The sequence below is a fragment of the Gigantopelta aegis genome, unplaced genomic scaffold (assembly GCF_016097555.1).
Source record: "Gigantopelta aegis isolate Gae_Host unplaced genomic scaffold, Gae_host_genome ctg2103_pilon_pilon, whole genome shotgun sequence".
Taxonomy (NCBI): domain Eukaryota; kingdom Metazoa; phylum Mollusca; class Gastropoda; order Neomphalida; family Peltospiridae; genus Gigantopelta; species Gigantopelta aegis.
The window spans coordinates 42,146-69,092 of NW_024532847.1; the positions used below are offsets into that span (position 1 = coordinate 42,146).

A 26,947-nucleotide genomic window follows, 5' to 3' on the forward strand; every position below is an offset into this window, starting at 1 on the left:
TTTCCCTCGTCAAGGAGGTGTTGGGGCCCGATCATCGTCCTAGATTACCTCATCAAAATGAGGACATGTTCAATCTGTACCAGTTAGCAGGTTTGTTTTATTGTTGTTTATCTGTAATTAAATTATTTGGTTATCTGTGTAATTAATCAATGAGTTATTTAATCTATTGTGTAGATCTGATATGATTAATAAAGAAGAAAGAATGTTGAAAGTGAAAGCTCGTAATGGGAACCTTAGTACTTCCTGGAGGAAAAGTTAGCTATTTAATTATTACAATTTCCTTATTAATGTGCCTGAATAATGTCTCTTATACGCTCTCTTCTCTCTCTCTCTCCTCTCTCTCTCTCTCTCTCTATCTCTCTCTCTCCTCTCTCTCTCCCCTACTCCATCTCTCTCTCCTCTCTCTCTCTCTCTTCTCTCTCTCTCTCTCTCACTCTCTCCTCTCACTCTCACTCTCACTCTCTCTCTCTCACACACACTCTCACAGAGTATGAAGTATCTATGCGGACATGGAGGAGTTTAAGAGAATAGGTAGTGTGGTATTTGTGGAGAAGTATATCGTATGGTCCAATAGACCCATCTCTGGTATGGCTATAGGAGCTAAGGTAATTCAACTATTTCTTATAACAATAATATTAACAAAAACATATTTACAAAAATAATTTAATATATTTGTTTGTTATGTATTAGAAAATGATCTGGGAACATGATAGTGGGATGAACAACGTCCGTTGTCTTAATGGATTTTTAGAAGTAATGAATTCACATGATAGTCCTTATATTGTAGAGTATTATGGGCTCTGCTATTATTAATGTGAGTTGTTATAATCATTTGTGGTTCATTTAATGTTTGATGTATTGTGGTTACTACAATGTTATGATGGTCATAATGATGTCAGTGTTTTTTAGTAACAAGTTGTTTGAAGTATCTTCATTATTGGTTTTTATATATCCATCATATTATTTGTCCATTTATCTTTTTTATACATCCATTTTAATATGTAATATGCATCCAGTTTAGAATGAGAGTGTGGGTCTTTATGGAACTCATGTCACCCTGTTTAGACCGACTTTTGAAAAAAATGGAAAAATCCAATTCCAGAACCTATTATTTGTAAAATGTGTGTCTCTGTAAGTGACTAATTACCTATGTGGGTGTGGTAACTCCTCCCCCTCTAATTAGATCGTCAAAGCACTTGATTATCTTAAAACCCAACACAAAGTTATACATAGAGGTAATAATTTATGGTTGTCATGACAACAGAAACATGATGTACCTATAGATGTGAAGCCATCTAATATTTTAATTGATGCTAAAGGAAATGTTGAAATTATGTGATTTTTGGGATAAAGTGGACGACTTGTTGATTCTAAAGCCTTTACAAGAGGAGCTGGAGCAGCTGCTTACATGGCAGTAAGGGGATAACCCTATTATCTGTCCATATCTATCTACTCCTTTGTTCATCTTATTCATCCATTTATCATCTTTCTATCCAGCCATTTCTCATCTATCTATCCATTATTTGGTAGCCGGAAAGGATTTTCCAATCAGCAGTAGGATATGATGTCAGAGCTGATGTATGGAGTTTAGGTATTTCATTAGTGGAATTAGCAACAGGGTCTAGCCCTTATAATACCCGAGAATTCACATGTGAATTTGATCTTCTAACTCACATTGTTCAAGATCCACCCCCTCTATTAAATGAAGATGAATTTTCTCCTAATTTTTATGACTTTGTAGCACAATGGTAAGTAGTATGAGGGTAATGACAGTAGTGTAGTAGGGAATATGGTAAGTGGTATGGGGGTAAAGGCTATTCTGAGTATTCTCTGTGGAAGTCAACTCTGTGTGTGTGTCAGGTTAAGATCAAAAGTGTTGGGTTTAGGAAGAGTTATGTTGAATTGGTAAGAGGAATTGGTATGTTGTAAATTGACATTTGGGAGTTGACATTTGAGACTAAACTATTATTCCCTTATATCCATAACCTCTATCTGTCCCTTATCCATCATCTTTCTCTGTCATAATCTCATCTGTCTCTTTATCCGAGTTTTATGTAAAGAAGTAGATAAAAGGCCACATTATGGTGGAATTATTGAAGCATCCATTGATCTTGGAATACGAGACTAATCAGTTGACATAGGGGTGTGGTTTCAAGAATATGTGACACTTATGGTCCTCCTTAGTTTATTGTTACAAAATTAATCTTAATATTTTTAATGTCAATCCTTAACAAAATTCTTTTCAGAGTTATGTATGTAAATATTATAAATTTATTTTTTTAATTTAAAATTTGCAAATGATAATATTAAATTTTTGAAATCTTGAAACATGCAAAAAAGAAAATAGTTCAATTGAAAAATTTAGAAACCCTAACTGAAGACCCTCTCTAACCATTTATTTCAAGACATAATCAAAGCAAATAATAAAGAAATAAAACACAAAAAACAATGTCCCATAAGGGTAGCAATAGACCACACGCCCACTTATTAATTCATACATCAGTCTGTAGCACTTTGTTGAAGAAGTAAGTTAAGGAGGTGTGGCCAATTTGTACCTGATCATAAGTTTTTAGTTCCAAACTCAATTTGTCACATTTCTAACTTGTAAGTTTCTCTTGACTATATTGATTTCTATCATCATTTTTTTAACGTATTAAAGGAGGTTGTTATAATTTGTTCCTCACGGTTAGACTCCGCCCCTGCCTTTTCTTGCTACATAGCAATAGATAGAATGAGAGGGAGATATAGTCATATAACTACAAGTATTATAATAATAGCCTATAGAATATGATATACATAGAATATCAGAAAGAAATAGAACATTACCAATTAAATCCACATCTCAGACAAAGAGGGGAACGATTAATGGAGCATTAAAATACATTTGATTATGGAGTAAGAGCTCTACTTATTACCAGAGGAATGTTGTCCTTGTACACCACCTATAGCACAAAAATAATAATATAGCACTGGAATATAATCTTACCAATACAATGCTACTACAACATAAGTTCGCATAGTTACTTGTTATTTCTACTACTATCAGTTGTAACAGATCATTGACTATCGAGCCACTCATGTATACTTGAATATAAACTCAATAGGACTGACTGACCTGCAAACAAAGAGGGAAATCAATATGGCAGGATGTGTTCAACCTCTTAAATTTGAACTATATAGATGTTTAGCTCGTCTAGTCTCTGGACTAAATAATAAAAAGTAGGTGTGGCTAACTTGTAAATTGGCCGATAGATCTTTACATGAACTACTAGGTTGAAGCTTAGTCTATCATCAGTTTACCATCACTGTTCAACGAAGATCATTGCGCAACAAAGACACTTTAAGATTCTTAGTTCCATAGCTACAACGTAAACTCATAGCTGGAGGTTACAGATGCAACACGACCCTAGACGATTATAATTTATATTGTCAGTAATTGTGGGGGTTGGTCATTAATTATAGATCGCAAAATAAATATATGTCCGTATTGGTTTATAATAGCCAATAATTTACCAACAAGATTACATTGTAGACTCTGTACTAACTCATTAAATTTTAACACTTTTCACTCAGACATTAATTAAGTAATATAATAATAATATTCTGTAAAGAGTTAAATAGATACTGTTCTGACAGGACATGCTATCCAGCTGGATAAAGTTAAGCAAAAATTTAGCCCCTTCTCCTGTGCTTGCCATGCTGTTTGCTAACTGTGCATATGCTTATCGTTATCTATCAATAAACCATGCATTACATGGTAAGTAAGAACTAGTGGATGAGGAGATATGTACTTATGAAATATATAGAATACACATGAAAACTGCACAAAAAAGGTTAAAGTGTATGGTTAGGCTAAAGGCTAGTTTAACTTTTTCCATTCATTTTATATTGATGGGTCACCGAATATCATTATATTGTGCTATAGTGCCATTTCAATAGTCTACATTTACTGATTGTATGTGTAACTGTTCTCATCTGAAGATGTATCTACACATATAGTCCAGTGTTTCTCCAGTGACATCATATATTCTAAACATTGATATATGCCCTCACTCACAGGTAGTCAGTAGATGATTGTGCATTTTATACTAGTTTGTAGACAGGTCAGACATATAAAGTTTAATGCATTGAAGCACACAATTTGTTCATATAAACAACAACTGTTTAAATTGTCATCAAGTTAATTTAAATGTCATGTTTTTTAAGGTCATTGTCTCATTATATTATACTATTACCCATTCTATGATTAGTATTTATAACTAGTTCATCAAATTATATTGTGTCATTTGTATTCCCTATTTTGTCAGATTGTTGTTAATAAAGCTAAAACTAATATTTAATATAATAATATAATTATTATTGCATTTGTATTTATATTGTAGTAAAATGAAATATATACTATAGATAAGAGTTTAAAAACCCAGCATCATTAATTTCACGTTCAAAATATGTGTTTTCTTTTCCCAGGCTATCTAGATGCTTACCAGCTCAATATTTTATTACATTAAAGAATAAAGTACACAGTATGTACCCATACGATCACGATCGCTACTCTCACCAGCAGGCCACCTATTTAGTGTTCAGGATTCTTGCTAACTAGCACCACCATTAGGCATATAGTCTCTTCCAAAGGCAAGTCATTTGCCTAGCTTGAGCATTATTCGCACTTTAAACCAGCTGTACTGGGTTTTGGAGATAATGGAAGTGTTGTCAGTAGAACCGAGATTGCAGGACACACCAAACTCTTCCATTATATTGTGAAATATCTTGTCTTAACGTTTTTTGAATCAGATTCTCATTTCATCTGACTGACCAGTTTTACTGACAATCCTTCCAGTAATTTTAATAGATTAAGATTTATAAAAATTTAAAAAAACCTTGTGTGTTGCTTAAAACGATCCCTCCTCACTCACCCACTCGGGCTCCACTTAGACTCCAGGATTCCTGCTATTGCTAGCTGGGACCCATTGGCCTGGTAAGATCTTCAGGTACTTCTATATTAACTTCTCAATTGTATACTGATCTTGTGAAGGGACAATGTCCTGATCTTTGGTAGTTTGTTAATGCCTTTGCCATTATGATGTCCATATATATATGCCTGAATGACCTGAAATCATTTTCTTCAGACTGACCATAATAGTTAGTATACACATAATACTCACATCATCTTTTAGGTAGTTCCACACGTGCTACACGTGTACATGTTAGATGTTACTCTACATGCTATTATATGTAACATATACATCTAGTAGATATGGAAATTAGTGACAATGTTGTCTATAAAGACAGAACATTGACATATACTGACTATTCATATTTTTATTGAGGTACTCTTTCCAAAAGTAAAAAAAAAATGATTTTAAAAGGCAGCCAAAAGAAGCACTATTACTTTAAAATACACATTTTAGAAATGGCAAATAATTAAAATGTAGCACACTAAATGTTATACAGACAATCAGTTAACATGTACAGGTAGCTGTCACAATGTTTGAAGGGTCTTAATGAAGACAACAAGTCCTTCCACTTAAAATAAAAATTCCACCAAATTCAAACAATGAAAGGAAAAAAGAAAATTTCAACAAAAAGATAAAAACAAACACTACAACACTATCTAATCATCAAGATAAGAAAGTAATCTGTGTAAACAAAAATTTCAAAGGAATATCCTCTATTTTGTGGTGCTTGCTTAAAAGAGAATGACAGCAATTAACCAATGTTGAGATCAACTGGAGTCAGTGTGAGGTACACTCTGTATAGCCATGTACTGTACCAAAGCTTGTACACAATTATATGTGTCACTTTTTGTAGCCAAGAAACACTTATGAACTACAATTAAGCATAACCATATCTAACATCATCACATTACACCACTATAGTAGTAAACCAGTTCCATGTATGATTATAGTCTCGTGCCCAGACCTACTAGCAAGCTAAGTAGCTTACTTCAGCTTGCTAGTAGGTCTGGGGACGAGACTAGTATGATTAAGAGATTGTCATATTTATTATATTTGATAAAATTTATGTTTACCAGTATGAACCTTAGTTACATTGAAGGCAATTGCTAATAAAAATATACTCACCTATAGGACTGGAGTCAAGTTCTTTGTAAACACATGCGGATAAGTGAAGGTGTAATCATATTAATTTATACTTAATATCACACAAAAACTGCATAAAAGGGTTAAAAGTTTAGGGGGAAAAGTCTTGAGTTGTCTATTAGGAAACTGAGATTTTAGGAATTGGTTTAATATAATTGACATTTTTGAGAATTGATATTTGAGACTAAACTATTATTTCTCTCTATCTATCATCTGTCCATTTCTATAATCTATATAAAGAATTGATAAAAGACTGTAGTATAATGAATTATTGAAGCATCTATTGAATGCAAGACTAAACCAGGGGGTGGTTTCAAGAAATATGTGACACTTATGGTCCTCCTTAGTTTTTAGTTACAAAATTAATTTTAATATTTAATTTCAGATTTTATTATGGAAATAATTATAATTAATTTTTAAAATTTAAAGGTGCAAATATAATTTCAAAGAACCTACAAATTTGTTTGAAACATAACAAAAAGAAAGAAAACAAAAATTAAAAGATTACTTAAAAATTTATAAATCAACTAAGACACTCTTTAACTATTAATTTTAAGACATTACCAAATCAAATCAAATAGAAGAGGTTGGTGAGAAAAAAAGGAAGACAAAAAAACAATGTCCCACAAAAAAGAGAACAAGATCAAAAGTAGCCAAAAAATAATTCAAAAATAGACCACACCCCATTACTAAGTTCATACATCAGTCTGTATAGCATTTTTTTGAGGGATGTAAAGGAGGTGTGGCCAACTGTAGCATATTCAACTCGTTGTTCATCATAAGGCCTACTAGATTTAGTTCCAAAGTCAATATCAGCATATTTTATCATCAGTAAGTTTATCTTGACTACCACTACGATCATCATTCTTGTCTAATGTATTAAAGGAGGTTGCTGTAACTTGTTCTGTAGTTAGACTCCGCCCTCGTTGTTCTTCCTATAATAGGATACATAAATATAATAAAATGAAAAAATATATTTATCAAATTACAAATACATGACTATTAATACTTGTATAAGAATCTATTGTTTTTTGTGATATAACATAATAATTTTATATATGTGAATACACTTTTAATAAAATGTTTAGAAATTCTATCTAAATAAAAACGTCAAGACATTGACCCTCCCACCTCAAACACAATATTATACTTCATGATTAAATTTTATAAAAAAAGCTCAATTTGTGAAAATCATGAAATCTTTTTACTATATGGTAAACATGTTACTATACAGTATATATGTACAACATTATATATAGACAGATATGGTACAACATGTTATATATATAGATATGGTACAACATGTTATATGTAGTATATATGGTACAACATGTATATATAGTATATATGGTACAACATGTTATAGGTAGTATATATGTACAACATGTTTATATAGGTATATATGGTACAACATAGTATATAAACAGTTATAGTAGCAGTACAACATGTTATGAGTATATTATATGGTACAACATGTTATATATAGTATATATGGTACAACATGTTATATAGTAGTATATATGGTACACATGTTATATATAGTATATATGGTACACATGTTTATATGTGTATATGGTACAACATGTTATATATAGGTACAAACATGTATATATATAATATGGTTATATATGTAGTATATATGGTACAACATGTTATATATAGTATATAGTACAACATGTTATATATTAGTATACATGTACAAACATGTTATATAGTATATATGGTACAACATGTTATATATAGTATATAGGTACAACATGTTTATATAGTATATATGGTAAACATGTTATATAGTATATATGGTACAACATGTTATATATAGTATATATGTACAACATGTTATATAGATAACATACAGGTTACATATATACAATATATTGGTAGGTAAACATGTTATCATGTTGTATATATGGTAAAATAACTTATAACAAGTATTATTATGGTACAATCTTATATATATATCTGTATATATAATGGTACATACAGCTGGGTATATTATATTGGATTTCATGAAGACTTGAAAGCAAAGTAGTATTATAAATATATGGTACAACATGTTATATATAGTATAATATGTACAACAGATTGACATCATGTAATATATAGTGTATATATGTACACAACATGGTGATATAGTGTTATATGTACACAATATACTGACTATATAGTGTTATATGTCACATATACTGACTATATAGTATATAGGTACACTATATGGTACTATATAGTGTTTATATATACACAGGTATACTGATATAGTGTTATATGTACAACAATGTACTATATAGTATATATATGACACAACAGTACTGACTATATGTATATATATAATGGTATATAGTGTTATATGTACAATATACTGACTATATAGTGTTATATGTACACAATATACTGACTAGATACTATGTACACAATATACTGACTATAGTGTTATATAGTCAGTACAACAGTGTATGCACTGGATATGATGGATTAGTTGACATTGTTGATGGCATATATCCACTGCTCCTTCATCTAACCACATACCACCAGTAGTCCTATATAAATTATAACAATATAATGATAATGAAATATAGTTGAGTTGAATTTATAACAAACTATTTTGTTAATATATTCTCACTTTTTAGGTTTTTTTACGTGTATTTCTTATTATCTTTTTTCCCACGGCAGACACAACAGAGTACAATGATCAATACAATAATAAAAATAAGAATGATAACTGCTACACACCCCCAGCTATGCAGGTATAGCATAAACAGGAAGTCCAGCTACAGAGGAGAGAGACGTGGTATGGGAGAAAGAGAGAGAGAGAGAGAGAAAACTATAGCTATAATCTTAGTCTTTACTTACTACTTGCAGAAGGGGTGAAGTAGGAACTGGATATAACTACAAGTGAAAATGTATAACTAGCATCTCGAAATGAACATGTGTAGTTAGCAGTGTCTTCAACTGAGGATTTGTGATGTTAAGTACATTATCAGATATGACATCAGGAGGAATAGATACTCCATTCACGTCGTCTGAATAGATATATCAATGATGTCATTATGACATATCATAATATATGACTTACGTCCATGTGACAGTAGATGGAGCTCCTCAGTGTCTAAGTTACAAACAAGGACTACACCATTACCAGCTTAACAGGTCCATTGATTGAACTTGTTACTACAACTTTTAATTCTAAAAAACAACATTGTAATATGAATTGTGACCACACCTATTTATTATTACCTAATGTAGTTAAAGTTGACAGTTTGGACTGATAAGTTGTGGACAATTATCATTTCTATTTCTGATTAATCGGATTTCATAAATAGTCTCTGGCATTAAGTTAGTATACATGTACTGAGACACACTAGAAAAAAATTTTTCTCTCTAGTACTAGACAATCCAATCTGTTGACAAATATAGTTAGTCATCTTTTATTGTTATATATACCTTGTAGTCGATATTGTAGACGTTGGTCTAGATTCTCAGAAGACTGGAATCCACCTCCACAGTAGCTTGTAATGCAATAATGTTTGATACAGAGGGTATTAGAGGAGCATCTGGTCACATGACTATCACATGATTATTAAGAAACTGGAGAGCAAACCTGTTGTTTTTGATATTGTAGTGTTCGGACTTTGTCCACCCTCTATATTAGAGGCTGCAAGAGAACTAACACTGTGTGTGTGTGTGAGAGAGAGAGAGAAAGAGAGATCATCTAAACCTCTCATAAAAAACATTTAATACCTGTATCTCATAAGAGTTCATAAGTGGTTCTATTACCATATATGTAAGGTCAGATGGCATCTAAGTTACCATGTAGCATATATCCTGTCCACTCTGAAGTGGTGCCATGAGCACATATCAGGATTTCGTACATCAACACAATTGATAACTAAGATATCATCCTGTCTAACAATTAATTTTCCAAAACTACACCCATAACAAACCACAACCAAATTTCCATGGACATATAGGAAGTGAATGTTAAAAAATGTGTAACAGCTAATGGAGCTAGAGTTTTAAGGACAGAATTAATGTTTAATTAATTGTTAACAACAACAATAATCTTACAAACCATAAACTAAAGCTATACTAAAGTTAACTAAGTGTCTATTCATTAAGAAACCCAAACCATCATGTCCATATGTCCATATAAGGACATGATTTGATATATGGTATGATAAGAATGTCTATTATTAACTTATATGTCACTACATCCTACTAGTTGTGGGTTTATATTACATAAATACATTATATGTCATATAATGACAGTAATATAAACATAATATATCATACACCATGTATCTAGCACCTGACACTGTTTCCTTTTCCCTTCTTAACACTTATATATAATACTGTACACATATATTAGCATTAAAAACATTATGACAAAAAACTAAAGATTTTATAAAGTTACTTATCAATAAATCATAAATCTGTTTGTCAAGTATATTAATATCAGACCACAATCTATATATTATCAAAATTAACATAAATAGATTATATTTCATGCTCAGTATACTAACTACCTAGTTTTATACTACTTATATAAATCTCAGTATATTTTCAGTATACTACAATGATGCTGTTTGATAAGCTATGCTATAAAATACTGACTATTATAACAACAAATTTAAGTTACAATACAACTATCTTCCATATTTAGTAGGAATCATATCAAATGTGTTGACATAATTAATTACCACAATGTTTGCAAATTAAAAGTAAATGGATAGAAATATGTGACAAAATACATGAATATAACTTAATGGGATACATATACACACATATTAACAAAATGGACATATAATACAGTAACTTACGATCAATATCAGTTCTTGTTGTCACACTGTTACTATCAGGACTCCTTCCAACACTATTATTGGCATATATAGTCACATTGTAATATGTACCCTTCATTAGATCACCAATATCAACAGTAGTGGGGTGGAGCTAATACAATCACAGATAACATTAACTGTGACTGATCTACTGGAACATATGTCACTGTAATAGAGTCTACTGGTGTCTGTGTAAATGGATCTATATTATCCTGTATAAATAATAGGAATGATATAATAATGATAACATATAATTAATTGATCATAACATCATTGAACATTTGCAGCTGTAATATTAACAGTCTGTCAAGTTCAAGTTATACGCAGGATATAATAGCATTTACAGATACCATATATTAAGTAGGACTAGTGACTATATTAGGTAATACATTAGCTTATAGAATCTGTAGAGCTAGTTACAGTGATAACATTGTTAGAAGTTATTGACATGTAAGTCATTTATAAGGATGTATAAATGTATGCATATTGTAATAATACTTACAGTCCATGATATTCTCAAAGCAGTTGAGTTGATAGCAGTAACAGTATTAAGAGTAGGAGCATTAGGAACTGAGAAAGATAGAATGAGAGAGACTTGATATGATTATAATCATTTTAACTTACCTAGTGGTCAGTTTCAATAGTTACACTCACTGGTATACTAGTACCTACTATATTACTAACAGTATTAATAACAACAACAGTAAAATTATATGTTGTACGTGGTTGAAGGTCTGATATAGTTGTCTCTGTCCCAGGGACTGGCCCTTTCTATTAGAGTCAGAAGTATTACTATTACTAACAGCTTCATATGTTATATTAACTCCCATAATATCAGCATTGCCACTAAAACCATAAGACCAGGTCAGTTTAACAGATCTAGTACCAGTTAGTTGGGGAATTAATGAAGCAACAGGAGAAGGAGCAACTAAAAGGGGAGTGTGTGAAAGAGAAAGAGAGACATTTGTCTACTATGTTACTCAATATAACTAACCTTGTACAGTAATATTAAATATAGAACTGTTTTCCCTTCCAATTATATTTTCTGTTACACACACATAACTTCCACTGTCTTCTAGTCCTTGAAGAGTTAGTATTAACTCAGTATATGTAGTCTGAGTATCAATGAAATATGAGTGAATTATCAGGATCAAGGACAGTCCCATTGTGTTGCCATGTTACATTTTCAGGAGCAGGATTCCCATCAAAGGTACAGTTAATAATGACCATGTTTCCACAGGTAATGCTGAGCTAGAGGAGTGATTGAGGTGATAGCTGCAATATCTAAAATAAAGAATGATATCAAAACTAATTGTAAGACTCATCAGAAAAGATGAACAGATCAACAATACAGGAGTACAAAGATTAACTTACATTGTACATAATAGTGACATTGGACATAGTATGTCTGGTACAATATCTTTAGTGGATTGACAGATATAGAGTCCACTAGATTGTCTTTGAATGTCAATAAAAAGATAATGGAACAGGAGGAGTCGAGATTCATTTGTTATATCACCACCAGTACTGTTGAACCATTGATAGAATGTAGTCCCAAGATTAGTTACCAGGATTATCACATGAGAAGGGTAAGAGTTGTACCTTCTTTAACATTTACTATACCATTATGAGAGATCAGGTGGGTTTCTAAAAATATTACATAAATAAAATATAATAGGAAATATAATATAAATATGTATAATTTAACTTACTAATGTTTCAGTAATAGTAATGCTGTGTGAACCTCGTGATGGTGCACTACATCCTAGAGTATCTCCAACACTAAGAACCATATCTGGATCTGGTAGTTTCAAAACAGTAGAAGAGTCAATAAGAAATACTTCCATTTATATCACCATTAGTTAAACCATTGCTATTTAATGTCCATACAGCATTAGAGGGACATCCCCATCTGGAGATCCTGTTAGAAAGCAACATTTTAAACAGATTAGAGGAGCATTAAGTGGTTGCAGGATATGGATTAATGCTAACAAAGATATGTTATTAGCATTATTAGGACAATTGTTGACTTGTACATTACTACAGTACAAAGAAGACAGTATATAATTCCACAATAATAGTGATACACTGACTACTAGACACTCGTTGTACACTGAATGTAATCAACTTACCCTGTAAAAGAGAGGAAACTAATATAAAGCAGAATGTTCAAAATACATAGTGTCTTGCTTATGCTTATTTGTATCACCTCAAATAATAAAGTATGAATGGCAATTCTTTAATTACCTCACTACTTTCGTAAAACTTTTCTGCAAATCCTTGTCCCAACATTAGGCGAGAGGAATGTCTTCCTCTATTGCCCCAAGCAGTCTCATGTATGAATTGTGATTATCTTAAAGCCAAACCCATGAAATTTACACACCTACTTTGATCGGGCACGCCCACTCCGTATACTTGTATCTGAGCTAAGCAATGGCGACTGGAGGCATAGAACCTCTTACATCAAGTTCTAATGATGGGGATCTCCACCAACGACCACGAGGGCAGACAGAGCAGCTGTAGAAGACTCAGAGACATGGGTGGAGTCTAAAAGATACACTGTTTATAAAGTATGTACTAGTTAATAAACAATACAAACACTATATTATAACTATTTCTCGTACACTACAGGTTGTAGTCAGATTAGAAGATAAATCATATTTTATATTTAGACGATATAATGAGTTCAATACATTGCAAGAGAAAATAAAAAAGAAATTTCCTGAAGTCTCTCTCAAGTTACCAGGGAAACGTATCTTTCTCAACAACTTTGATCCTAGGTTTATTAAACAAAGACGAGAGGGTCTCCATGATTTTATATTAAATCTTGTTAAAGTAAGTGGGTGGAGTCAGACTATGAAATTAGCATTAAAATACATTATTATAAAACAAGGTCATCAGTTGTTATGGAAACAGATAATATATTCAATAACAAAATGATTGTGGTTTAAATTGTTTCCCTTTAAGATGTTTAGGTCTTGTTTGTGACAAGATGTTAACATTCTCTTTCTCTCTCACACACACGCACACACACTCAGAATCCCAAAATTCTAGAATATGAACCAGTTCGTGAATTTTCTCTGTCTTGATGATCAACGAGGGACGTTACCCCTCTATGACAGAGAGACCATTGATGAAGATGGAGGTGCAGATGGAGTTAGTAGTGATGAGAACAGAATGGATTTAGGTAACACTGAGAAACCATCAGCTCAAATAACAGATTTCAAATTATTAAAAGTTATTGGAAAAGGAAGTTTTGGAAAAGTAAGAGATTGTCCATCTCTATATGTCCATTATATATGACCATATCTGTCCATTTTTCATTTTTTGACTCAAAGAAAAAAAACACCCACAGGTCTATTTAGGTCGTCATAAAGACTCTGGTACACATTATGCTATTAAAGTTCTTCAAAAGAAAGCTATTGTCAAAAGAAATGAAGTCAAGCATATAATGGCTGAGAGAAATGTGTTATTGAGAAATGTGTCACACCCCTTTTTAGTAGGACTTCATTACTCATTTCAGACGTCAAGTAAATTATATTTTGTTCTGGACTATGTCAACGGAGGAGAACTGTTCTTTCATCTTCAAAGAGAGAGAGTATTTGAAGAACCTCGAGCTAGGTCAGTATCGCCTATCTGTCCATTTAGTTAAGTCATTCATCCATAATATTATCTATCTGTCCATTGGTTTATTTATATATATCCATTAGTTGATCAATTTGTATATTATCTGTCCATTTTATCATCTATTCATCCATTTGGTTCAGGTTCTATGCAGCAGAGATAACATCAGCTCTAGGATACTTACATGAATTAGATATTGTATATCGTGATCTCAAACCAGAAAACATACTGTTAGATAAACAAGGTAATATAATATCCTAAACATGAAACAGTTAGTATACTAACCAATATCACATGACACTGTTAATATCCTAAAGTATACAACAATATCCTGAGCAATATCCTATTGAATAGCAGTGTGCTATAATTATGCCATATTTAGTTAAGTGAGAGCTCTCCCCCAACTACCTTATATCAGCTGTCATATAAACTAGTACCAGCAGTATATATATCATTAGTGAACAATAACATATGGTATTGTCCAACTAATGATACATCTACTACTGGTATGTATATACTCTATAAATGAATGTAACACATAGTAATATTGTGATAATGTCATTGTTGTACATATTTACAATAATCATATTATTGAGTGGACTTATTTGATTATTATTATGTTACTATGACAACTTATGTTTATATGTACATGTTATTTTACTATCCACTTGTAGACACACGTGTTGACACTTGATACATTTCTTTCTCTAAAGGTCATATTGTTTTAACTGATTTTGGACTTTGTAAAGAAGATATTAAATATGGAGAAACCACTTCAACATTTTGTGGTACACCGGTAGTACTTAGCACCTGAGGTTCTCCGTAAACAAGACTATGGCCGACCAGTTGATTGGTGGTGTTTGGGTGTGGTCACTTACGAAATGATGTATGGTCTACCTCCATTTTACAGGTAACCTCCTGACTGGTATATTATAGTCTATATCTTTCTATATAGTCGAGATGTGGCTGAAATGTATGATGGTATTTTACACAAACCACTTCGACTCCGTCCCAATATCACACCAGCTGCTAGGTCACTATTGGAGGGTTTACTACAGAAAGACAAGACTCATCGTCTGGGATCGGGAGCACGTGATCATCGCGATATTATGGGCACATCCCTTCTTTCGGACTATTAATTGGGATGACCTTTATAAGAAGAAAATTGAACCACCTTTTAATCCTAATGTTGCTGGTAAGTCATGTGACTATCACATGACACTGATTGCTGATTACAATTTTTGATTTTAGTCATATGACTGTCACATGATATGTTCCCTTTCCAGGTGATTTGGATCTTCGTCATTTTGATCCCGAGTTTACAAGAGAAGCTGTTTCAGACACACCCTCTCCTCCTCGAAATTCAGGAATGAGTGTTAGCGTTCAAGATGAGACTTTTGCTGGGTTTTCATACATACCTGGTGATGAGACACACCTCTATAGTTTAAACCACACCCACTTATAAGACGGGCTTCTCTTAATATGTTTTTTTTTTTTTTTAGATATCATTGTAGATTTTACTAAATAGATGTCTGGGGTTTTTTTAAACAGAACAGGTAAATTATATTACATGTATAATGTGTGTGTGTGTGATTGACTCCATTCATTTTTTTTTACAATTGGAACTATATTTTATTTATTGTTATGATAATATGTGGTGTGGTATAGTCCCTTTTTGTATATATATGTGTGTTTCTAACAATACTAGTACTAGTTTATTGTTTAGACTTTACTAATAAAACACTTTGACAATTTATTAAAGGACTAGACTTTTGTTTTTCTATTGGGAATTGATAAAACAGATATATCATATTACAATAAGGAATTAACATCACAATTTACTTAGTAACAATAGTGGGTAATTTTTTAGTATTTTTAACTAAATGTTAACAGCTTTGGTATTCACTTTGTTACTATAAATAGCACTAAATACAATACTATAAATAGTAACATCCATCTTTAAGGATTTGGGATATAGGATCACATTTTTTGTCTAGTCAGTTGTCCTTGTCATATCAATACAACATATTGTATTAGATAATAATAGCATCTGTTATAGTACATTATGTTAACAATGAAGGTTTAAAAGAAATACCTCTGCAGCTGGTAAAGTGACAATGACAAAAACAATAGCTATTCCTATAAACAGTTAAAGCAGGAGGAGCAGGATATTGAGGAAGGGCTAGTGATTGTTAATGCATAGTAATACTTCCATATTAAAGTATATGTGGTTACATTGAATAAAGTTATTAAGTTATTATTAAGAGTCAATAAGAGAGAAAAGGGGATAACATCACATGTAGTATGTCTTAATATAAACACTTTACTGAACAATGTCGTAGAAGAATCGTACAAACCCATATCTGATACTGAATGCTATCACTGTTCCCAACATCTGTAATAAAAAAAGAAAGTAGTCTAATATAGATGTATGAACAAACAAATGGACACATGAACAAACAAAGTGCATGAACAAACAAATGTCAAAATGAAAATAAATGCATAGTTGTCAATAAGTTCAATTAAACTTGAAATTTAATACAGTTTGGATTGATTATTGAAAATGAAAGTCATTACTAAAATAACATTAACATCAATAGACAAAACATTAAAACCAGTTATGAAAACAAGTCATACCTGTATCAATAACATGTATATAGTAAGTGTTCTCTCATGAGTTGGTCCAACAAACTTGAGCACAAAATTGATAATAGTCCAATTACTAACTCGTATCTCATCTTGTTTCTTTCCAACTGACCACTCAACGTGGGCCAGACCCAATGTATCAACTATCATTAAAAAGAGTTTTACCACCTGGTCCCAACTGGTCTGGAGGAAACTGGACATAGCTCATATTGAGAAGACCAGTGGATTGATTAAACCTGTCTTAATGAGGTTAATAAAGGGGGTGTGGCTTGTTATTGGAGACTCACTTTGGTAGTCGATGTCGTGGACAAGGAACAATACGAAACAATTGAGGTACTGAATATAAAAAGTTAAAAACCTAATAGGAAAGAAAGAATTGATGTGATTGGTCAATTAATGTCACATGATCTGTATTGACCAATCAAATAACTCATACCTGTGGTATAAAAAAAAGTAACATTGTTTTACTAAAAGATCCAAGAATAGCAACAACAGCAAATGTCATTCCAGCAAAATAACAATATGTATCACCAACAAACACTTGTGATGGATACCTGTCAATAAGAATGATAGTTATTAATAGTTTATTAATAGTTATTAATAGTTTATTAATAGCTATTAATAGTTTATTAATAATGGTTTATTATTTTATAGTTTTGTGTGTACTTGTGACTGATATAAGAATTTACAATTGTACACTTGCAAAAAATCTCTAAATAATAACAGTAAACAAATGTTTATCATAATATATTATAAACAAGATATGTTGTCCATATACACAAATGACTTAATTGATTTTTAATAATAGTGTTATATTGATTACCTTAATTACAAGTTATAAATGGTTATATAAATAGTTAATTAGTAGCTATATTAATTGCTTATTGGACTATGAATATCATTAACTCACTGACCAATTATGTCGGAGCAAAGCAAAGGAGACTCCAATAAATGGTAATATGAGATAAAGTGAAAAACGATGTTTGTCGGCAAATGGTCCCGTCAATTCAATGAAATTAAATATCGCTATAGAGATTGCTATGGCAACAGATTGTCCCACCTCTACTCCATTAATGCCAGCCAATATATTGATAGCATTAGTACAGAATACTGCTAACATACCCATATAGATATATACCAGTATACCTAATGGATATATGGATAGGAGAGTTATGGATGTAGTAGAGTAATGGATGTATGGTAGTATAATGAAGTATAGTAGTATAATGGATGTATAGTAGTATAATGGATTAATAGTAAATGAAAGTAAGATTTTTTAGATAAATAACACAAGGGAATAATGGATGTATAATTCAAAACAATGGACACATAATAAATTAGAATGAAAGTGTCATATGGAAGGATAAAACTTCATAGGGAAAATGGATTCATAGGAAATGTCATATAAGATAATGGATGCATAGAACATGTCATTAAGATAAATGGATATATATAAGCATATCAAATAGGAGAAATGGATTTATAAGAATGTCATATGGGAGAAATGGATTCATAGGACATGTCATGATGCATAGGGCATGTCACATAGGGGAAATGGATCCATAGGATGTGTCATATAGGAGAAATGGATTCATAGAATGTGTCATATAGGTGAAATGGATTCATAGGACGTGTCATACAGGAGAAATGGATTCATAGAACATGTCATACAGGAGAAATGGATTCATAGGACGTGTCATATAATGGTATATAATTCCTAGAACAATGACCAACACAATAATACAGTACCTAGATTAAGTCATATCCTAGCAACGATCTAAAGGGAATAGGGACTATTATTGTAGTAGATCCTCCGCTAACAAAATACACCATTAACAATGGTAGAGAAGCAATGGTTGGTAAAAAGATTTTATGACGCCATCTCAAATCAAAGACATCATCAGCAAATCCAAGAAATATCATACAACATATTGACAATAGAGCACATATAAAAGAGTAAACTAGAATGGTAAAAATAAGATAACAAAATTCATTGTTGTCATGACAACTGTACCTGTAGCTCTGAGTAGTCTAGAAATGGGACAGGAATAAACAGAAAAGAGGATATTAAAAACATGGCTCCACTAATGACTCCCAAACCTTCAGGACTGGAGCAGAAGATATACACTCTACTAATTGTATTCATATTTCTTACATTTTTCTTCACTTATTTTGTTCATGTCTTTCCCACACATGCGTGCTCGTATAAACATATCCTTCGTGTTATGTATCAACTTATAGCATGATACATGTGCGAAAACAGAATATATTACAGCTAGCAACAATGGCACACCATTTCTGTCCTCCATGACAACTCCAATTGATGCCCAGCTACCAATGCCCACCCACAAATTTAACACACCCTCTATTATATAATTAAATTTGATTGGTCAATTCTGTTGGTTGTTTACTATAATAATTCTGATCTATAAATTTCTGATGGTATGTATGTTTGTTGCACGTCTCACGAGACTATCACGTGACTTTATAAGAACTGATTTCCTACATATTACCAGTACTATAGCATTATTTATTGAAACATAAAATAATTACAATTACAACACTTGTGAAAAAGACGACTGACTAGTCTCATCATAAAACGAAATATTACTTGGTATATTAGAATAGTTAATAATTTAGTACTAGCAATAGGGGTGTGGCTAGAGGAGGGGTTAACTTTTAATCCCTACGAGTGACTCCTGTGCAAAATATGTCACATCAACATCACTGTCTTTTGTGAGGTTCTGCAAACATGGGAATAACTTGATTTTGAACAATACTAGAGAGAGAGAGAATAAGTAATAAAAGACACCATAATGAAGCTACTATTAGTATGCTCTACTTAGTGCATATTATTATTTAATGACCTAGGAAGCTACCATTAGTAAGCTCTAGACTAGTAAAATCAGTATTTACCACAATGACTTAGGATAGCTACCATTAGTAAGCTTTATACTAGTAAACATCAGTACTTACTACAGTGACCTAGGATAGCTACCATTAGTAAGCTCTAGACTAGTAAACATCAGTACTTACCACAGTGACCTAGGATAGTTACCATTAGTAAGCTCTATACTAGTAAACATCAGTACTTACTACAGTGACCATTAGCTAACCATTAGACTATTCTATACATAGTACTTACTACAGCGACCATTGGTAACCTCTAGACTTTTATAGTAATCTATTACAATACATAATACTCCTCTTGATGGTAAGTTCATTGATAATTTGGTGAGAGTTTTAGCAACATTAAATCGAACATTGGCGACAGGATCCTCTGCTAATTTTAAGACAACAGGTAACATTGTCTCACTTATCACCTCCTGTGAACACACCTCTCCAATAACTATGTAGAAAAAGAGTTAAATAAATACTTACTACTAACCACACCCCCACTCACATTAACAGTGAATAAAGTCGTCATACGATGAAGATAATTGGTATCTTGTGCCATAGAAAGTACTTTAGGTAATATCGCTACTCTAGCCCATTCTGAACCAAATTTCTCAACAAGATTACGAAGGTTAACAGCAGCTGCTTCTCTGATAGCATAAACTAGAAATACAATTAACAGATAATTATAACAGGAGTTATCCCAAATTAAGCAACTATATTTTAAGCAAATATCTAACTACTACATGGTATTAACTGTATTGAGCATTTTAAATCCTCAAATTTATCAAGTGGGCGTATTATATTAATGTGTATTGATTTTATTTATTAAATTTAGTATTTTTATCATGTAGTGATTTCCAAGCCACACCCACTTAACTTTTATTTGCAAATTAAATTTTGTAGTTGCTAATTTTATTAAAATATATAAACATAATTTAAAACACTTAAAGAAGATTACTTAACTTAATTAACAAGATTAATTAACTTATATTTTAAATTAATTAATTGGCACTTACCATTATCAATGAGCCATTGCATACATAATTGGTTTAGTTTCTCCTCAAATACGACCACACCCAGCTGCTCAGCTAACAATGGCATATACTCAATAATAGCAAGACGAACCCGCCATTTTGAATCTTCTGCTAACTCCACAATAGCAGGTAATAGACTTTGAGATAATTGACTGATACCAATAACTAAATAGAGGTGTGGTCAATGGGCGTGGTTTTAACTAGTTAATTACCTTTGTTAACAGAGTCCAAACTAGATATAATATTAAGACGAACTTCAGGACACTAAATCAATGAAGTCATAATGATGTCATTAAATGAGGATCAACTTACTTCATCTTTTAATTGTGTCAGGAATAATGTAACAAGTGTTCAATAGTACTATGATAGGATAAAAATGGGTGGAGTCTATTACCATGACAACTTACTTATCCTTGCCAACAAGGGAGATAAACCCATAATAACTAATAACTGAAGCTAGGATTAGCATCTGTACTAATTTTACATGAGGATTAGCATCTGATACTAATTGCTAGAGAGAGAGAGAGAGAGAGAGAGAGAAGAGAGAGAGAGAGAGAGACAGACAGAGAGAGAGTAAAGATAAGAGTACAAACATTTATCTTACCTGAATACAGAGAGCATGATTTGAGTTAGAATAGAGTCAACACGATAAATAGAGTCAACACTCTCATCAAGATTATCACAAAATCTATAAAAGTAAAAATAAAACCACACCTCCTAATAATATGACCTGAAGTTTTTTTCTCACCTTTCAGACGAGCACAAGCAGCTGCTCTCACTTCTGCCTCGGGATCTTTGAGGAGACCAGACAAGGCATGCACTAAATTAGTCTTTGTCAATTCTGGCCCAACAGCTTTTTGTAACTAAAAATATATAATATTAATACCATCACATATCACTGAAACACACACACACACACACACTTACTTCATTGAACTTATCTGCCATCATATATCGTACCCTCCAGGATTTGTCCTAAATGGATTCAAGTCACATGACATGTCACATGACACAGCATACCTTGGCCGCATTGTTTAAAGTAGATACAACTAGTTGTTCAATATCTTCTTTTGATATATATGAACAGATTGAGGCACAAGCTTCAACAGCTAACAGTCGTACTGATCCTTCGAAAGAAAGAGAAGGTGAGTAAGGGAAAGAAATATTTATTATAAACTGGTTTAGTAAACCTATTTTACCTGATCATCTCCAGCTAAATTATGGAACATTGTAATAAGATCACGTTTGACATTTTCTGGTTCTACAACTTTAGCAAATTCCTGTGTATGTGTGTGCGTGAGAGAAAGAGAAAAGAAATGATGACAAAAATAGATATAAGGGTTTCATACCCCTAATTTACTAGCAGCTGCTCTCCTAACCATTGGAGTATCATCGGAACATAAAGTACGAAAAGAACTAAAAAAACCAAATAATTAGTGAAGGTGGGCGGAACCAATACTCACGCTCGTAAATCCTCCTTTGTTGGATTACTAGTGAGTGTGTATGCAACAGAAAAGAGACCACAAGCTGATGTACGTTGAGGTAAACCATTCACCTTAAAACAACAACAGGATAGAAATGTTATTAAGATATTAGTCATTTCTTACCTAATGCTAATCTTTTTATCATTGGAATGAAGTGATCTTCGATTTGTTTTGCTGACAGCTGCTGAGCTACTGCTCTCATGATTCTACTGCTTTATCTCGTACAACAGTCTCTTCAACTGTAGCTAAACTCTCCAAGGGTGGCTAGAGGAGTGTGTGACATAATGTTGAGTAATCTTACTACAGTCAATTAACTCACTAAAAGTGTGTGGGCGTATTCAGGTCCACCCACAAATACCACAAAATCTGCATCACCCAACTAAAATACAAAAACAAACGATATCATTATGACATCATAAAAGTACACCTAGCAATAAAATAATATAGTGAGCTACACCCTCCTTAATGATGGGAGAGCTAGCAAAAAGGAGGGTCTGCTAAGCAGCTGATATATTACTAACTTACTTGCTCAGCTAGTGCCCATAATACCTCATCATCATCGTCTAATGTATCTATATACGTGATATGAATATGATGTCACATGATTGATCACATGATTACTGACCTGTCAGGAATGGGAGGAGCTCGCTACGAGTTCTTTCGTCTCCTAGAGCTAAAGCAATTGTGGAAAGTTTTCTTGATTGAATTGAGTCGTAGCTGTAGGTTGGATCAGATAAATATCAAGACACACCCATTAAATTAACACTTCACTTAGACATACAAATATATATTACACAGAAGTCTTATTAATGACTACTGGAACGTATTAAATGAAAGGTTAACTAATCTACTTTACTTACTTGTACATCATCATTCCGTAGTTCGTCGATAAGCACAGCAATAGGATAAATCGAGTTATCGCCATCCGCCATTATTCTCCCACTTGTGGAAAGAAGGAAAATCTATTGCGCATGCTCAGATTAATTAAGTAGGTGTGTCCTGGGGTCCTCCGACTAAAAGGAGGAATGGATACTGAGAGAGATGTAAGAGGAGGACCAATGATAATGGCTAGGGGAGATAGAATGGGACCAGACAGAGACAGAGGCAGACCAAGACCTAATAGTAGACGTCGTGGTCCTTCTGGTGATCGCCTTAGACCTCAACCTAATAGATCTAGAGTTAGTTTAAATAACTCTCCCTCCCATGGAGAACTTACTGCCTTTGTTTTTATTGTAGAATGACTATTTGACTAATAATATGCAGGGACCAATGAGAATATTGAAAAATCCTAATGATAGAGTTAGTTATAACATTTAATTTATTACATAATATTTATTTTATTTATAGCATCTCGTTATGCCTGGGTCCGTCTCAATCATGCAACGGTAATTAAATTAATTAATGTATTAATAATTAAATAAATTTAATTAGTTAATATTTTAAATTTTAAAAAATATAGTTAGTAAAGAGATATAATACAATTTCTATTAGTCAATATATATCTTTTTTTCATTTTATAGAGAGTCATCGACATCTGGTAGTGAAGCACCTATTTCTCAATTTCTTTTTTTTTTTTTTTTTTAAAATACACAGTCCTGATAACATGATGTTACATTCAAGTACTGTAAATCATCTGTCCTCAGGTAATCAGATGCTAGATGGAGGAATGGTGGGGGCTAAGAAGTTGGCACGGCGACCGGATGGTTTGAGCAGTAATGCCGCAACTATACACCTTTACAACCAACTGGACGAAGTGGACGAGTGTAAGTTTTGTGAGTAAGAGAGAGAGAGAGTAATAGAGAGCATTGTTCTTTTGTTGATTTGAATGTTTACATGTTGTTCCATTGATGAAATATTTTCTTTGATGTGTCTACTTCAAATATATGTATGAATTAAATTTTATTTTATTTGTATGCATTTTTTTATTAAATGTTCTTTTTTTCTTAGTGATAGAGAGCGGGACAGTAGTACATTTCACTAGAGTGGAGTCCTCAGGATTTCTCACTCCATCCAATGATACCATCACTATGAAACTCATTGACAAATCACTAAACTGGGAAGCTAGAGGATCAGAGGTACTCACCCTGTCATTATTAATAAAGATTAATCAAAATGTTCTCCTATTCTAGAACTTGATGGACCAATCTGACTTTCTCGTTGTTTGAGTTCTTGGAAAGCAGGTGTTGGTAAGTCGACAGTGATGTCATTGCTTGCTGGGTACGCGTACTGGATCAGGACGGTAAGTGGGTGTAGCTCAGATATTACAATAACCCTTCATTAAATAGACCATATATGTTTCGAACACAACCCAAAGAAACTCAGGTAAGATATGAGAAAGATATTTGATAGTTTATGTGAGTGTGTGTGTGTGTTCCCTCCATTAGGAGAGTGGAAGTTATTTAACTAGTGGTGTAGACATGGTTGTCACTAGTGAGCGTGTCATTTTATTAGATACACAGGTCAGTTAATGGCAGAACAGATAAACCAATTGATAAAGGATAGAGTAGTAAGGTAGTAAAGCTATACTCCTTATGATGGTTACTCCCCCATTATTTGTACACATTCACGCACCACCAGCTGGTATATATTATATGGATGTAGTAAAGATAGTCCAGTTTTAACATTCTTAGAATACCATCATGTATTATGTACATGTTATTAAATGTTATATTATATTACCCACAACAATTATCACTATTAGTTATTAGTAACTAATACCATGTGTTGGTATAAAGACAGGCTTTTACACCTACAGGCTTTTTCATGTATAAGTTTTTAAATATACGTGTTCGTGAGTACATTCCTTTAATACTTATTGTAGAAAAATTAGATTACTCTATTTTTACTACTTGTTGATTGTCACTGTTAGTTTTAGTTAGGTTGTTGCATACATGTGATCATCTGACTCTATCTCTATTTATAGCCCATCCATACATGTGATCACATGACTCTATCTCTATTTATAGCCCATCCTGAGCGATGCTATATTGGAACAACACATGTCTGATGGGATGATACCTAATGGTGTTACACCTGATAGCTATCTGGATGTTGTCTCGTTGCAATTGGCTATTTTCTTGTTTGCTGTTTGTCATGTGGTTGTCGTGGTGATGGAGTCAGGTGATCTTGACGTTGTGTTGAGGTATGATCATTCGTCTATCCTTTTCTCTGTTAAATCATACATCCATTTTATATAGTAATTTGTTCTTTCCTCAGATTTTTATGGATAGCGAGAAAATCTCAAGTCAATATGTTGTAAAGCTTCTACAGATGGTCCTCAAAGATTGGGTAAGTCTTCTTAGTAACTATATGGTAGCAACCATATCCTGAGAGTTTACAATATTCTATGAGTATATTAACAATACACTGAGAGTATTCTAAGTACGTGTGACAGTATACTATTTTCATACACAGAGATGATTCAGCTCCTGAATATTTCCCACAAATAGGTCAGTAATTATAGCATTCTTCATAAGACCACACCCCTATCCTTTTTCTTTTAGTTTTTTGTTCTTAATCATGCCACACCCGATGACTTCCAGCCAGCTGCACTAAAGAGCTCCATTCATTACTAGCTGATAATTTTAATGGAACTAGAATATCAGTAGCAGGTGCTAACATTATCATAATATTATATATTTTATAATGTCTTTGTAGGAGGTGTGTGTCTCTCGCTAGAAGTGGGCTGGTTCCTGTGGGTAAGCTAATCCCTCTGATCAAAAGGAATTCCTGTGGGTGGAGCTTCAGAAAGTCATCTGGTGTCATTGAAGATTGTAACATTAATCTACATCTCTTACCGACTAATACTAACCCTCAAGATAACTTTGGAGCTCATTGTGTTGAAAGACACGATAGAGAAAGTAGTACCTTATAAATATTTAACCCTTTTTCACTCTAGTATTTTGATTAGATGCTGGACTCAATCCCATTCTAAGTCTCATTCCAATGTACCAAGGTCATCCTAGTTTCCAATTGCTTGCTGAGACTTTTCGTAATCAAGTAAGTACATGTACTACTTCATGTATTAAGTCACATGATGTATCATGTGATCAATAACAGATCTTTATGATGCCACGCCCAACACTTTCCTCCAACACTAATTCAACTGCTCAACCAATGTTTGAACGAGACTGGTAATGTGTTGTCGTAGCAACCAATGCATTGCAATGCACTGATCATGTTGCCATGGGTAAATACCCATATCGTTATTAGGTATGAGCATGCTCACCGAACATGGACACAGTAAAGAAATCAAATTTGATATCGGAAACAAAAAAACTTTTACGAGACATGCAGCCGAGTTAAAACCATAACCACATCATTTTCCA

General features: G+C 32.7%; 3 protein-coding genes across 3 annotated transcripts in view; 1 reads left to right on the forward strand and 2 right to left on the reverse strand.

Annotated features, from left to right (window-relative positions):
- The window catches only part of LOC121391325 (serine/threonine-protein kinase Sgk1-like), a 41,449-nt gene extending 25,427 nt beyond the window's left edge, over positions 1-16,022 (forward strand). The window contains 11 exon segments of the mRNA XM_041522990.1: positions 13,442-13,503; positions 13,565-13,752; positions 13,848-13,878; positions 13,988-14,197; positions 14,289-14,554; positions 14,701-14,801; positions 15,271-15,356; positions 15,358-15,467; positions 15,513-15,669; positions 15,671-15,752; positions 15,844-16,022. Coding sequence (XP_041378924.1) covers positions 13,442-13,503; positions 13,565-13,752; positions 13,848-13,878; positions 13,988-14,197; positions 14,289-14,554; positions 14,701-14,801; positions 15,271-15,356; positions 15,358-15,467; positions 15,513-15,669; positions 15,671-15,752; positions 15,844-16,022 — 1,472 coding nt within the window.
- Positions 16,023-16,880: 858 nt separating this feature from the next.
- Positions 16,881-19,512, reverse strand: LOC121391326 (UDP-N-acetylglucosamine--dolichyl-phosphate N-acetylglucosaminephosphotransferase-like). The gene is given in 9 exon segments (XM_041522992.1): positions 16,881-16,952; positions 17,195-17,365; positions 17,367-17,439; positions 17,491-17,561; positions 17,640-17,757; positions 18,118-18,356; positions 18,959-19,232; positions 19,234-19,312; positions 19,359-19,512. Coding segments are annotated over 9 exon segments (1,251 nt in total).
- A 363-nt stretch (positions 19,513-19,875) lies between these two features.
- LOC121391327 (serine/threonine-protein phosphatase 2A 65 kDa regulatory subunit A beta isoform-like) lies at positions 19,876-23,551 on the reverse strand. The gene is given in 22 exon segments (XM_041522993.1): positions 19,876-19,947; positions 20,407-20,552; positions 20,603-20,761; positions 21,118-21,300; positions 21,348-21,399; positions 21,448-21,476; positions 21,479-21,495; positions 21,543-21,609; positions 21,884-21,998; positions 22,063-22,110; positions 22,156-22,266; positions 22,335-22,415; positions 22,485-22,551; positions 22,599-22,672; positions 22,674-22,690; positions 22,743-22,820; positions 22,823-22,883; positions 22,939-22,998; positions 23,145-23,191; positions 23,245-23,314; positions 23,316-23,336; positions 23,480-23,551. Coding segments are annotated over 22 exon segments (1,647 nt in total).
- Positions 23,552-26,947: the final 3,396 nt, after the last annotated feature.